This window comes from Cuculus canorus, chromosome 1 (genome assembly GCF_017976375.1).
Source record: "Cuculus canorus isolate bCucCan1 chromosome 1, bCucCan1.pri, whole genome shotgun sequence".
Classification (NCBI taxonomy): Eukaryota; Metazoa; Chordata; class Aves; order Cuculiformes; family Cuculidae; genus Cuculus; species Cuculus canorus.
Window position 1 is genome coordinate 61,331,560 of NC_071401.1, and position 13,537 is coordinate 61,345,096.

The window sequence follows — 13,537 nt, forward strand, 5'->3', positions numbered from 1 at the left end:
AAACAAAAAAGAACACAAGAATATTGTTCACAAAGCCCCTTTTCCTGTTTGACTGCAACTATGATTTGAACAGTACTAATTGTAGCTCAGGATGAATAAAAGTAATGACAAGTAAAACACCCAAATTTCACCTCTAAACCTTGCATAACTGACATAATTGACAATCACTTCCATAAACATTAAATTTAGATAGCCCTTGTAAGACAGAAGGAAAGGATGACAAAGGTCTCATGAATAAACCTGATGCTACAAAGCTAGATCTACATCAATACAGAAACGAAGAATTGTCTTGTGAATTACAGCCATATGTAGCTGCCACATGAAATAAATACTCCTGACAGACTGATTTTTAAATCAAAGTTATTTTTTAATCTACTCATAACATATACTTGCTGAATTACGAACACTAGTGGTTTCTGGCACATAGAAAAAGGAACAGACAATTAAATTCAATCAAATTGCACCACCACTCTCAGTATGGCAGCTTAACCATCACAACAGCTTCAACTACTTTTAACATTTCACATCAAAAATTAGGTCAGGTCAAGAATACAGAGTCGTGGATCAGAAAAATTCATAGAGTTTGAAATAGGTTACAATGATAGCTGCAACTATGGTGGCAGTGGGAGGTAGGGAAAGAGGAGAAGGGGATAAACCAAATTCAAGTGTGACCCAATTTCCACTTAAATATCGACCCCTTTGGCAGCAAGAGCAGAAATATCAGCAAAATGAACCATGCACAACTGCAAACAAATGTAGGTAAAATGCTGGTTTGATTTGGGAGGAGGGGGGAAGAAAGGGGTACAACGCTACAGAACAAACCTAAATCCCAAACAGAAAGCACACATCTGAAAAGCAACAGAGAGGTACAGAAGCATTGCCATATCTCCTTACAGCCCATTATCCACCCCACAGGAATCCAAACATCGGCAACAGTAAAGCCTGTTGCAAGCAGCCTTTAAGAATACCACAGAACGTGAAGACAGCTGCTTCTACCGATGGATAGCAAAGACATTCAATCTTTTGCTTTGGCAGATAGAGCAACAGGTCAGAAACAGACCTGCTCTGATGGATGTATTGCCAGATTAAACACATTGAAAAACCTAAAATCCAAATACATAAATTTAACACATTTACTTTTGTTCGTAACCTGAGTTTAATTTAAAACTTGGCATATTATCTATTCTAGGTCTTAAAATCCAGTTTACTATTTTAACTTTAGTGACTTTCTGCTGTGCAGCAGAAAACCAGTGGGCTGATTTTGTCAGGGTTTGCAGGGCAGGGGTGTTTTGTCTTCAAGAAAATTACATGAAATTTATTACCACCTTTTTCAAGGGGATTAAAAAAACCAGTTTTTACAAGGTATTAATATGAAAAAACTTTACACACTAAATATTCAACCAGGAAATGGTGTTATTAACGAGTCATAATTTGTGCTTTAAAGTGTATCAAATTAAACTTAGAAAAGGTTACAAACAATAGAGACACCTTGTTGGTGTCACATAGCTGGCAACTGCAGTAGTTGAGCTACATGCAAGTACCATATTTAGAGTAAATATGTGAAATACCAGAGCACAGTTTCAGCCTGTGCAAACTTAGCACTTCCTACATAAGCAAAAAAATCTCTGCTGGTACGGCACTACTGCTGGAGTGCATGGATGTTGTGACTGAAGGACTGCTTGCTTGGGAGGAAGCAATAAAGAACATTATGTGACCATTTCAGTGTCTTTTCAGAAGAACACATGGAAAGGGGAAAAAGAAGGTACTGACATGGTTAGCTTTTTCTCAGTAAGTCAGCACAGGTCTGAAGGAAATTATATAGGACAGCTCAGAATGAGTATAAAACCTACCTTTTGTACGTTTTATTTTACAGACCATGTACATATCATGGCATGAAATAAAATAAAATTATTAAAATAAAACAACAGGATCTCCCTTTATGCCACCAGTATTCACTCATGTATATTAATTTTCTTATGCTTCATGCTAGGAACTGATACTCCCAAGTTGAATTCTGGCATAGCTCTTATTTTACATATTCTGTTTTGAGATAAGACTTTGAAAAGCCTAATTTACTCATGTTTACTCTTGCAAATGATCCAAATAAGCATTACTTCAAAAAAGCTTCTTAAGCAAAATAGCTCAGGAGACATTTAGTCACAATCTGAAAATCCAGTGTATTTGTTAAGTCCTCATGAAACACTTAACTTCATTCACACAGTTAAATACAGCTTAGTTCCCCAATTTCTCAAATCTCAATACCCAAATTGTCACATATTACTCATAACTCGGATCTGCCATTAGGAGACTTCAGAGTACCACAAGTCAGCACTGAATTTACTAACAAGGTTTTGAGGTTTAGAAACTACCAGCTAACTGATAAAGCTCTGAGGTAAAGCCAAGAGGGAGATACAGAATGCAACAGTATTTCTACTTCCTTTGAGTTCAGATTGATACAGTTAATAAAAGTTCATACCCTGCTTGCTCAGGATTACATTTCACAATGGAGAAAACTGTTAGAAAAGCAAGAAAAATATCTAAGCCAACAATTTTATATCAATATCAGTTTCCCTCCTTTCCACTTAATTGCAACTTTTTGGCCAGTTATTTATTGTGTACTTCTAATCCAGGACAAACATAATCAGAAATATCCTACCTAAGCCTTTCCAAGATAACATTCAGCTCCAAATTACAACTACTTCTAGTGCTAAAACTTCAACCAGCAGCAAAGTTTTCATTGCTGAAGCAGCAGAGTTTGCTAAGATACTCAGAAGCAAGAACACATACTTGAGATTACCACTTTAAACTTGTATTATGAACTATTCAGACATGTTTAATGACTGTCCCACTACAGGTCTTCAAGATTTTATAAATAAGTCATTTACCATACTTAGCCAGTTTCTTCCAGCATGCTGGGGAACAGCTTTTGAATATTCTACAGAAAAGCAAAGTGTGCATACCCGACCAGTAGCAGACCAGTGGGCTATTTGTAAATAAGCAACTGATGTTTGAGAATTAATGAGTGAAAATATTTTAAAGATACCGAGAAGCTTAAATTTAAGAAGGCTGAGTTAATAAAAAAAAAAGTTTTTAAATACAAAAGGTGTCTCCACTTCAGAAAAAAATGTTGTGTTTTCCAGGGAGAAGAAGATGTCAGTAACATAAGTGAAATTGCCCTAAATTCCACAGTCATCTGTAGTTTACTGATAATGTACTTCACTTAAGTACTTTACATAAAGCAACACACACAAAGCAAAAAAGAGAAGCTTTAAATTCCATGTTGGATAAGTCATCTTTTTTGTATTATTACGCAAACTAGCATTACTTTGTGAGCCAAGTCGCTAGGAACAGCTTAAAACTTTCACATCTACAGATCAAAACTTGATCTTAGGATGAGGAGCTGAAGACCAAAACAGATCATTAGGTCACCGGCTGAACTGCAAAAGAAAGCCTCTTCCTTGCATTGCTTTTAGAAGGTAAGAGATTACTGCACCATTAAAAAAAAAATAATAAAAAAAAAATTGCAATTAGCACTACAGCCCAAAGTTACAGGACACCTCAATAACTGCAGCGGATGGGAAACAGTGACAGTATGAAAATTCACAGTAAGATGATTGCAGGTGTCCTACAGCTTCTCCTCCTTAGTTCCTGCCTCTTACTTCATCTGAAGCAGGATACTGCTTCAGGCTAAGTAAAATAAAACAACAGCTGCAGAACTAAATGGCTATTCTTTCTGCAAAGGAGTAACTGTGGTAGAAAATTGGCCCGCTGGCAGCCTAGAGAAGTATGATAGTTCTCCTACTTTCCAAAAAGGCATAAATATTCCAAAGCCATTTTGGCAAAAAGTTGGGAAAAGTTGGCTAAGGGAGAAATAATAAAGTAATCATGGAAGAACTCAAAGAGAAAAACGAATACTTCAAAAAAAGTTGTAATAACATAATTATGTGTATTTGAAATAATTACAGTTGCACAAAACAGTTCTAAGCAAAAATAACAACTGATTGCCTCCAGAAATCTAAGTCAGTTATAAAATGGGAAGCAAAGCCACGAGAAACTTCAGGCAATTCTACCAAAAACCAGAAAGAAAATATGAATTTGGTGAAGTATTACACTGGCCAGGATATAGAACTTGGGTAATCTATTTCTACCAGTGAACACGGTAGCATCCACAGACACCAGGCATTAGCTCCCTGCAACCCAGGTATGCTTCAGTATGTAAAGGTAGGCAAGCACTCAAAATGATGGTTCTCCCCAGCTTTACTACAAATCTCCTGTGAGATACAGGGAAAAGCAATGATTCTTGTCCTTCAGCTCTGCAAGATACTCTTCTGCATACCATCTCATTTGGAAGCGGAAAAGCTGTCCCCAGCAGTGACATAAAGCAAATCTTTAGCTGGACTTTCATCTGTACTAGCAGTAACCTCTAGACAAAAACAAAATAGCTGACACTAGGGACTTGGGAAACAAGTTCCCAAGAAGCTCAATTAAGTGTACTTTCACTTACACAGCTTCTCAGGAACATCTCTACCACATAGAGCAGGGTGCTGGTTTACAATCTGCCTTAAAAAGACAGATTTTCCTTCACAATAAGAAGTCAAGGAAGTTGCGCTCTGGCATAACTAGAGAGAGATTGCCTGCTAAGAATGGATAATTACAGCATTGCAACTTCCTTCCAAGCCATCCATCCACATTCTCCTTTAAAGAGCGCTACTCCATCAGCTACAAGCACATAGGGTTACTATGCCATCCTCATTCAAGAGACCAACCCTAAACATGTTTCACATCGAAGCTGTTCTAACCATACACAAGCATTTTCATGCTATTGCCGCATCACAGCGACAGTGGTTCTACGGAACTGACCCAGTGCAAACTCCTACTCTGCATTCACCACACAGGTGAATTAGGTTTTCCTAATATGAGTTATCCACCACACAGGCCTATGGAAGCACCACCATCCCCATCTGAATCATGTGAAAAAAAGTGAAATCTGGCACCAGGTTTTCCAGCACCATTTACATTCAAAAAACCTAAAGCTCTTGCTAGCATCACTACACAGCACTGAAGGCAGCAACCAAAAGCTAAAGGCAAAAGGAAGAGCTGCATAAATCACAGCATACAAGTTAAACCCACAAACAAGTTTTGAGCTATCACTGCTCAGAGAGGTGTGAAAATTAGGACAAAGTCCTAGTGAAACTAGGTTTTCTGTAAAAGAAATTTCATGAACTACACTTTGGGGGTTTCAAGACTATTAAACCTGCCTGATTACCATAAAACAAGTAATTCATCATTACAAAAGCAGCACTGAGACTACAAAACAGAAAGCCCTCATCCCAGCTATGAGACTGGGCCTCCAAAACAGGAGAAAAAGCATATCCCAAGTGCAGGAATATGACCACAAGACTACCACCACTACCTAGCATAAGCCATGTCCACTTATAAATGAGAACTGCAATCCTTTTTCCCCTCAAATCAAACAAGCAACCAAGCTTTGTAATGGGAGAGAAAGAGCATTCTTTGGATTCGATCACATTTTTATCATTATGGGCTAAGAATGGCTTTTTACATTCTCTGATTTTTAAGATAATGGTCACAGAGTAAAACACAGAGGGAATATACAAACTTCGGATGGGGAAGAGCTCAGTTTTGGAGCTCCACAGACAGTCAAGAGTAAGACAAATAAGGATAAGATTAATCATGTGCACCAGTACCTATGCTGATTTCCCCCCACGTGCGAGAATTAACATGAGGCTGAGCTACTTAAATGCATGCATGATGGCTCAAGCTTAATAAAGAAAGAATTTTAGAAACACAAGTCAGAGTTGAGCTCCATACAAGCAACACAAATACCACAATAACAAGAATGTATAGGATGGTCATGGAAAATGCTACAAAACTAAGACTTCATTCCAGGGCAGTATTAGAAAACTCAGCTTATCAACTCAGGACACAACCTTTAACAAAGCAAGTTTCAACCGTCATGATCACAATAAACATCAATTAAAAAAATATTTACAAAGCATGCCTCCTATGAAGGCTGGTGTACTAATTATCATTCAGAGTGACATGTCAGTTCATCGGACTTATCTAGTAGTTACACTGTTGCAAAAGGAAGACAGATGTAAATAATCCAGAGGTGGGGCTTGAGTCACAACTTGTGCAAAAAGCATTCTTTTTTTAAACAAACAACCATAAACGGTTATCAACAAAGAAAATTTTCAAAATATGAAGCTGCATGTCATTTCCTGATGCCAGGAACAGTGACTCCCAAGAAACTTATTAGGGACAGCATACGAAACTTATCTACCCATGATCTATTTCAACCACTGAAAAGAGTGACTATTAGTAAAACTAATAAAGAAAAACAAGTTTGCTGTCCTTTGACAAAAATAGCCCTCTGAGAGAAAGGCAGGAACTGGGACATTCGACAGTCTAGAGCAGACAAGGGAAATACAGAAATGGGCTTCTCATCCAGCAGGTACCAGAGAGCTTTCCAAGGAAGCTGAAGCACCCTTCTACAGCAGTATCCTATGGGTTCCTTAGGATGTTCCCCAGCAACTGTGCCCAGAACACCACCCTTGTACGCACCCTCCCGCAGACACACACCAGTCTGCAGGGCAGCCGTCTGGTCAGTTTGATGTTCTTTTTCATAAAGTTCATCCTGTGACATAAATCAGCTGCTAAACGCCCTATTACCTGACACTCTACTTTTAGCACTATTCCAGGCAAAACCTGACAAAGTTAATTTTTCCAGAAAGCTTCCTTTCTGCTGTGTGAAATCCAGTAATCACGACTTCATAAGCCATATGTAAAAGTACTTTCTCTCTACCTGAGACTAAGTTACTTAATGCCCAAAGATTTCCCCAGCCTTCACACATCCTCAGCTGACCAAAAATAACAAAGCTACTCTGTTACTACTCAGTCTTCAGGCAAGAGATGAAAGGAAGAGGGAATACCAGAAACACCTGTAGGCAACTGTTCTGGGGCTACCCTAAAAAAAAATGGATGACACTCCTCTCAGGTACCCACAGATAAAGAATTCCTTAAGCCTTTAAGGCAGGCATGTACTGGTGGAAAGAAGAAATAACTACAGTACAATTAATCCTAGTACTATCATCTAGTCTACTCATTTGGATTTGGAGCAACTCAGAAGGCACAAACTCAAAACACATGAAGACCCAACCTCCTCATCACAGATGTGGGTGGGATGGAAGGAGAATGCACGCATAGAGAAGGCATAGCCACACATCTCTCTCCAGTATTGAGGGAAGTGAAGGGAGAGCAGGGGAGAGAGACAGGCCCTTAAAAGACCTAGAATAAATAGATGCAGGATAATCAAGTATGCAAGCCAAGAACATCCTCCATGCTGTGACCTTAGAGCTTAGTGTGAGACACACTAATATGAACTTCAGTTCTCATTATTCTCTTCCTAGTCACCTGGATGGAACAGAGTTGATAGGAAACCTTTTAAGCGTTCCCACCATAAATCTATTTTTAACAGAAGCTGAAAAAATGGCCAGTCCCTGTATGGGGTGTTAAGCTTAGGTACTGAAGGTCTAAAGAAGTGCCCTCAGGCCCATCTTCCCAAGTGAATGGAACAGACTAGAAAGGATAAGACCCAGACCACCACCCTTACTGAGAGAGATTAGTTCCTCAAGCACGTATTTCACACTCCTCTAGGTTGAAGAGTAACAAGAATGATAGAGAAGCAATTATTTTCTTTTTCATAGCAGACTATCTGGGAAAGAACGAAGATAACTGATCAGCTATTCCTTCTTGAAACTCCCGCACCTCCTCTACAGAACGGAGGAGGGCTACCCTAGTGAAACACAAATAAGACCAATTTGTAATGACATTCCAACCCATCCCTCTCCTGGCCTCCGCAGTTCTCTCCCTCCAAGGAAGGGGCACGGGGCAAGCCCTGTCCTTCAGCAGCTCACATCGTCCAGGGCCCTGCTCACAGTAAAAAGATAATAAGGCCCCTTCTGGAAAGCAGACAGACCGAGCAGCCTCTCCCAAGCTCTCCATCGCCACGTCCCCGATCCTCCCCCACCACGAGAACGTCCCGTGTCCAAACACACAGAGCTCCGCCGCCCGACGAGGCCGGCGGGAAAGGCGGCCCCGGCTGCTCAGCTCCACAGGGTCCCGGGGAAGCCCCGAGGCCGCCAGCTCTGCCCGGTACTCACAGTCCAGGTGCTTCTTCTTGGGCCCCATGACCTCGTGTGTCGTGGCCTTGCAGACGGTTTTGGAGACGGCCGAGCCGGTCACGCTGTGCTGCGCCGCCGTGATGCGGTCGGTGAGGCTTTGGCCAGACATGGCGGGGTTGCTGGCGGCGCTGGGACCGAGAGCTGCTCCGCTTCCCTCCTCAGGGGCCGGGCACGGCGAGACTGGCCCGGGGGACGGAGCTACGCGGACTCCTCACCCCGCCGTGCCGCAGGCGGCCCCCGCTCCGCCCTCGGGGACGGACCTGTCACCCGAGCGCGGACCCCTCCTCCTCTTCCTCCTCCTCCTCCTCCCACCCCCCCCTCCCCCGGCGGCCGTCCCCTCCCCCTGCGCGCCTCCCGCTCGGCCGGGCACAGGGGGAACACGGCACTGGGCGCCGCAAGAAAATGGCGGCGGGGCGAGCTCCACCTCAGCGCTTGGCGGGGACAGGGCCGCCCGCATCACGTGACCGCCCCGGCGCCCCGCCCACGCAGGCACGCACCGCCCCCGGCCCCGTCTCGAGAATTGGAGGAGGTGGGAGAGAAGGGACGTGCGTGTCACGTGACATCCCGCGGCGCCCCGCCCACGTGGCACGCACCGCCCCCCGTCTTAGGGACGGGCCAGCCCGCATCACGTGATCGCCCCGGCGCCCCCGCCCGTGTGGCACGCGGTGTCCCGCCCCCTCCCCTTTCGCCGGCGCGCCTCGGTTGCAACAAAATGGGGGGGGGGCACCGACGGGGCGATGGGTCACGTGGCGCCGCGCGCGTACCCCCCCCACCTGCGCGGGTGTGGCGGGATGGGCGGGGCCCGTTGCCGCGCGACCGTTTGTGCGGGAACCGGCGGCGGCTCCACTCCAGTCAGCGCCCAGGAGGGGGCGGGGCGGGGCGGGGCGCGGGGGGCGGCTGCAGTCACCCTCACAGGCCCTCAAAGCACCTGCAAAGCGTACACCAATGTCACTGCAAAGCCCTCGTCAGAGTCCCCACCAGAAACCCCAAAAGCCCCCCCAAAGGACCCCTCAAAGCACCCCCAAAGCACACACCAATGCCTCCTAAAAAGCGCCCAAAGCACCCCCAAACGACATCTCAAATCGCCACAAAGCACCCCCAAAGACCCTCCCAAAGCATCCCCAAAGCTCCCTCAAAACACTCCCAAAGACCCTCAAAACACCCCCAAAGCACCCCAAAGCCCTCTCAAAGGCCCCCTCAAATCTCCCTAAAGCCTCCCCAAAAGCCCCCTCAAATGGCCCTGAATCCCCCAAAAGCCCCCCAAAGTCCCCCCTCAAGGCTGCCCAAAGCCTAGTTGAGCCCCTGCTTGGAAGCAAGGCTGGTTAAAGCACCCTTTAAAAGTGAGGTTTCTCCGTTCTGAAGGAAGGGCTTTGTGCTTCTTAGCTTGGAAAGTGGTGTGGAAACTCCACTTAAGCATGACCTTAGACAACGGAAGTTTGCAGGGAAAATCTCTTCACAGGCAGCAAGGAGCCTGGAGCCGTGTGGCTGCTGCGATCGGGCTTCTCCTCGGAATTATTTTCATTTGAAAGCTTGCCAAAAATTTCTCGAGTGTACATCACCATAATCATACAAAAATCACTGCGGTTTAGGTCTTTCGTGATCAGCCTCCCACTGTTCGGCTGCACAGCTAATGCTTTTCAGGGCTCTCAGGCTCGGTTGGTGGTTCTGCCCTTGGCTTGTTGGGATTTTATATATAGTAATTTGATGTTTCTGTTCATGGGAAGAGGACCTACGGTGCTGGTCAACAGCTGTGTCAATGGGAGCCAGCAGTGTGCCCAGGTGGCCAAGAAGGCCAATGGCATCCTGGCTTGTATCAAAAATAGTGTGGCCAGCAGGACCAGGGAAGTGGTTCTCCCCCTGGGCTCAGCACTGGTGAGGCCACAACTCGAGTCATGTGTTTAGGTTTGGACCCCTCACTACAAGAAAGACATTGAGGTCCTGGAGTGTGTCCAGAGAAGGGCAACAAAGCTGGTGAAGGGGCTAGAGAACACATCTGACGAGGAGCAGCTGAGGCAACTGGGGTTGTTTAATCTGGACAAGAGGATGCTGAGGGGAGACCTCATTGCTCTCTACAACTACCTGAAAAGAGGTTGTAATGAGGTGGGTGTTAGTCTCTTCTCCCAAGTGACGAGCAATACAACAAAAGGAAACGGCCTCAAGTTGCATCAATGCAGGTTTATAATGGATATTAGAAAAAATTTCTTTACTGGAAGAGTAGTAAAGCATTGGAACAGGCTGCCCAGGGAAGTGGTGGAGTCTCCATTCCTGGAGGGTTCAAAAACATGTTGACGTTGCACTTTGGGACATGGTTTTGTAGGCATGGTGGTGTTGAGCTGTAGATTGGACTTGATGATCTCAGAGGTCTTTTCCAACCTTAATGATTCCATGATTCTATGATTCTATAAAAGTTAGCTCACTGTTCCTTAACCATGCCTTCTGTCAGCCTGGTACCTCTATGAACCAGCAGCAGTGGTAGGCAATAAGGAACAGGTACTGAAGCCCTTACTTCCTACTTTGCCTTGCCAAAACGCGCTCACAGCCTCCCAGCTCTCTGCAACTCTTATTACTTATTACAACAGGCCTCTTCTCCTCCTTCCCCAACATGCAGCAGCAAATAATACAGCAAAACCACAGGATTCCAGGAGACAAATGCTCTTCCTCTCCCAGAAGTGCCTCCGTATGAATCGTCTTGAAATTGTCCCTTATCCATGAAGCCTTTGAAATATTTATTAGTCAACTTAAACTGAAACAGTATACAAATGATACTTGTCTGTTTGATAGGCTATATAAGTAGGATTATCTGTTTATAATGTGTCAGGAAGATCGGTGTCAGAGGAAGGACGTCTGGTGAAAGCTGAACCCAACTAATGCCATTGCTGTGTGTGTGGAAGGAGCACTTACACATGCACTTATACATTGCTTCCTTCACAATGCCAGGCTCTTTGAAGATATTGTTGTGTTTGTATTTCTTGGCTCCTCCTGAACTGCTTTGGAGTCCAAAATATCCATGCTGGAGAAATAAATCACTGAGTATATAGCAGCAGACTCTGAGATAAGGCAGCTTTAACATAAAGCTTTGCACTGTGAAAACACCAAGACTGCTATAGGCTAGTGATACAGCAACACGTCACTGAGGATACGTCATCTTTTTGTTTTGTTTCCAAATTATGCTGTAAATCAGAGATATAAAGAATTTTGACACTGCTGGCATTTTTTTATCCTAAGTCCAGCTAGGACCAGGATTTCAACACTGCACTTCAAGCTGCTATTCGGAGAAGATCCATGGGATTGGCCTGAGTAGTTTAGGCTCCATAGATTTTTCTCTGATTATGCCCATCACTTTCTCCAGGAACTCTAAAAGCATCCAAAAAGAGGAAGCTTGTGACCCTAGGAGTTACTGAGACCAGATTTGGACAAAATGTCTCATTTCTAAGGGGACAAAAAGTGACCTCAGTCTTAGAGGTCCAGAACCAAAAATAAATTGAGCTGTAAACAGCTCTTCATGTGCACTGAAGCCTCACAGTTTTGCCCAACTATCTTTAAAAAATCTGCCCTTTATTTTTGTTCAAAAGCAGAAAAGGGAGAGAGAAGTGATGGGAAAACATATCTTTGTGATTGTTGCCTCTTTATTACTTGGGAAGCACTTGATACCATGACAGCAAGGAGCTTGACGCACTGTGATAGATAATATCTGAGCACCTCCCAAAGATTTGGAAATTGAAATCAAAATAATATCTCTTTTCCTTTCCAACGTGAAGAAAACAAGTCTGATTAGTTTATAACTCATTTGTTTTGTTTGTGCGCCTGGGTGCACTTGAGAATGAAACGAGAAAGGAATACATATCTGAAGAGAAACTAATGCAGAGATAGGAGTCCAGTATTTAGTGAAGTGGTAAACTTAAACAACATTCTTTTCTCTTGTGAAAAGTTCTTCCAGAGTCTGGACCTAGCTCCTGCAAAAACACTGATTCTTGCCTTCACAAGCTCCCAGAAGGTCAGTGTGGCATCCATCTATCCTGGAGGGACAGGCAAGCTGACAGGGCTATTCTTCCCCACATGTGTTGTATAGGGCAGAAACCTTGTCTGGGCATGATCTCTGTAATTTATTTTGTATATCACTTTCTTGCAACAGTGTCATTTCTAATCTGTGTGGTGCCTGCAATCCGACCAGGTGCTTTGGTGCTCACAGCCTGCTGGCATCCACGCCTTCCTCCACACTTCATACTGTTGCACATTATTGGGGGGGAGGGGAGACAGACACACTATTAATTTTATCTAAAATAGTTATTTAGACTAAATTTCAGGAGTATCAGAAATCAGCCTTTCTGTGGCACAAAACTGGTGAGGCACAAAGTGGAGCACAGGCTTGTAACCAAGGATTTGGGGGCATATCTGGAAACAGCAACAAAAGAACTCCAACAACCATGAACTGGGGAGTGAAGTGAGCTGATGAAGAAAAGTTGCAGAGAGGGAAAACATTAGAAATGGGTCCAGGCCAGTGGAACTGCTGAAGGGAATGGTAGGAGGCACAGTGGTGGAGCAAGGAGGCAGTGGGAAGGAAAGCCAGAGGCAGTGAAGCCACCTGAATAAGGCTGGGAAACACTCAGTGTTTTCTAAATGATTTAGAAACAGGCTGCAATCCAGATGTTTCCCATGATCCATTTCAATGATCACCATAGTTTCATTCACTGCTTAGAGTTATAGTATTTTGCCCGACTTCTAAGGAAAAGGGAATTTGATGACAGCCTCAGGAATTCAGCATCTATTTGAATTAGAGACATAAGAAATAGACTAGACTGTGGGAAACAGAAAACACCAGCTCTCTAGGATCCCTAACGTAGCTGGCTATGACATACACCCATGTCCATAGCTTCTTAGGACTATGTGGTTCATTTCTCGTGCACCTCTGACAATGTAGAACTCCAAAGCAGGTGCACAGCCAGGCCACTGACAGAGTGTACACCGAGTGTAAGGTTATCGATGCACTTCTGAATGGCCTAATTTTGCCCACCCTATTAGAACTCTGCCCATTTAACTGCACTATGATAATTTCAAAACCATTTTGAAAGAGTTTGGCAAAGATTTACCCAATGCTGTTTCTCTGTGAAAGACTTTTAGAGTCACACTCCATCTCAACTATAATGAGAATTCAATATCATTTGTGTCACCATAGCAACTTCATTGCATAATTTTATGGACAATAATTCATTTCTTTGTGTAACACCTCTAAGAAGATAAACACAAAGAAACTGGAACATAGAAAAGTTACAGTCAAAGCGACACATGTTAGTGGCACAGGGAAATTAAGTAGCCCAGGCGTGCGTTTCTAGCTA

The 13,537-nt window shown here is 43.8% G+C and overlaps 1 protein-coding gene across 8 annotated transcripts in view; it reads right to left on the minus strand.

The window, feature by feature from the left end:
* The window catches only part of PICALM (phosphatidylinositol binding clathrin assembly protein), a 74,392-nt gene extending 65,887 nt beyond the window's left edge, over positions 1 to 8,505 (minus strand). For 6 of the 8 annotated variants that reach the window (XM_054058529.1, XM_054058512.1, XM_054058521.1 and 3 more), the window contains exon 1: positions 8,184 to 8,505. In XM_054058529.1, the coding sequence (XP_053914504.1) occupies positions 8,184 to 8,313 (130 nt within the window). In that variant the 5' untranslated portion in view covers positions 8,314 to 8,505. The remainder of the gene's footprint in view (positions 1 to 8,183) is intronic. The other 2 variants (XM_054058548.1, XM_009571268.2) reach the window with 1 other exon arrangement.
* Between the last annotated feature and the right edge of the window lie 5,032 nt (positions 8,506 to 13,537).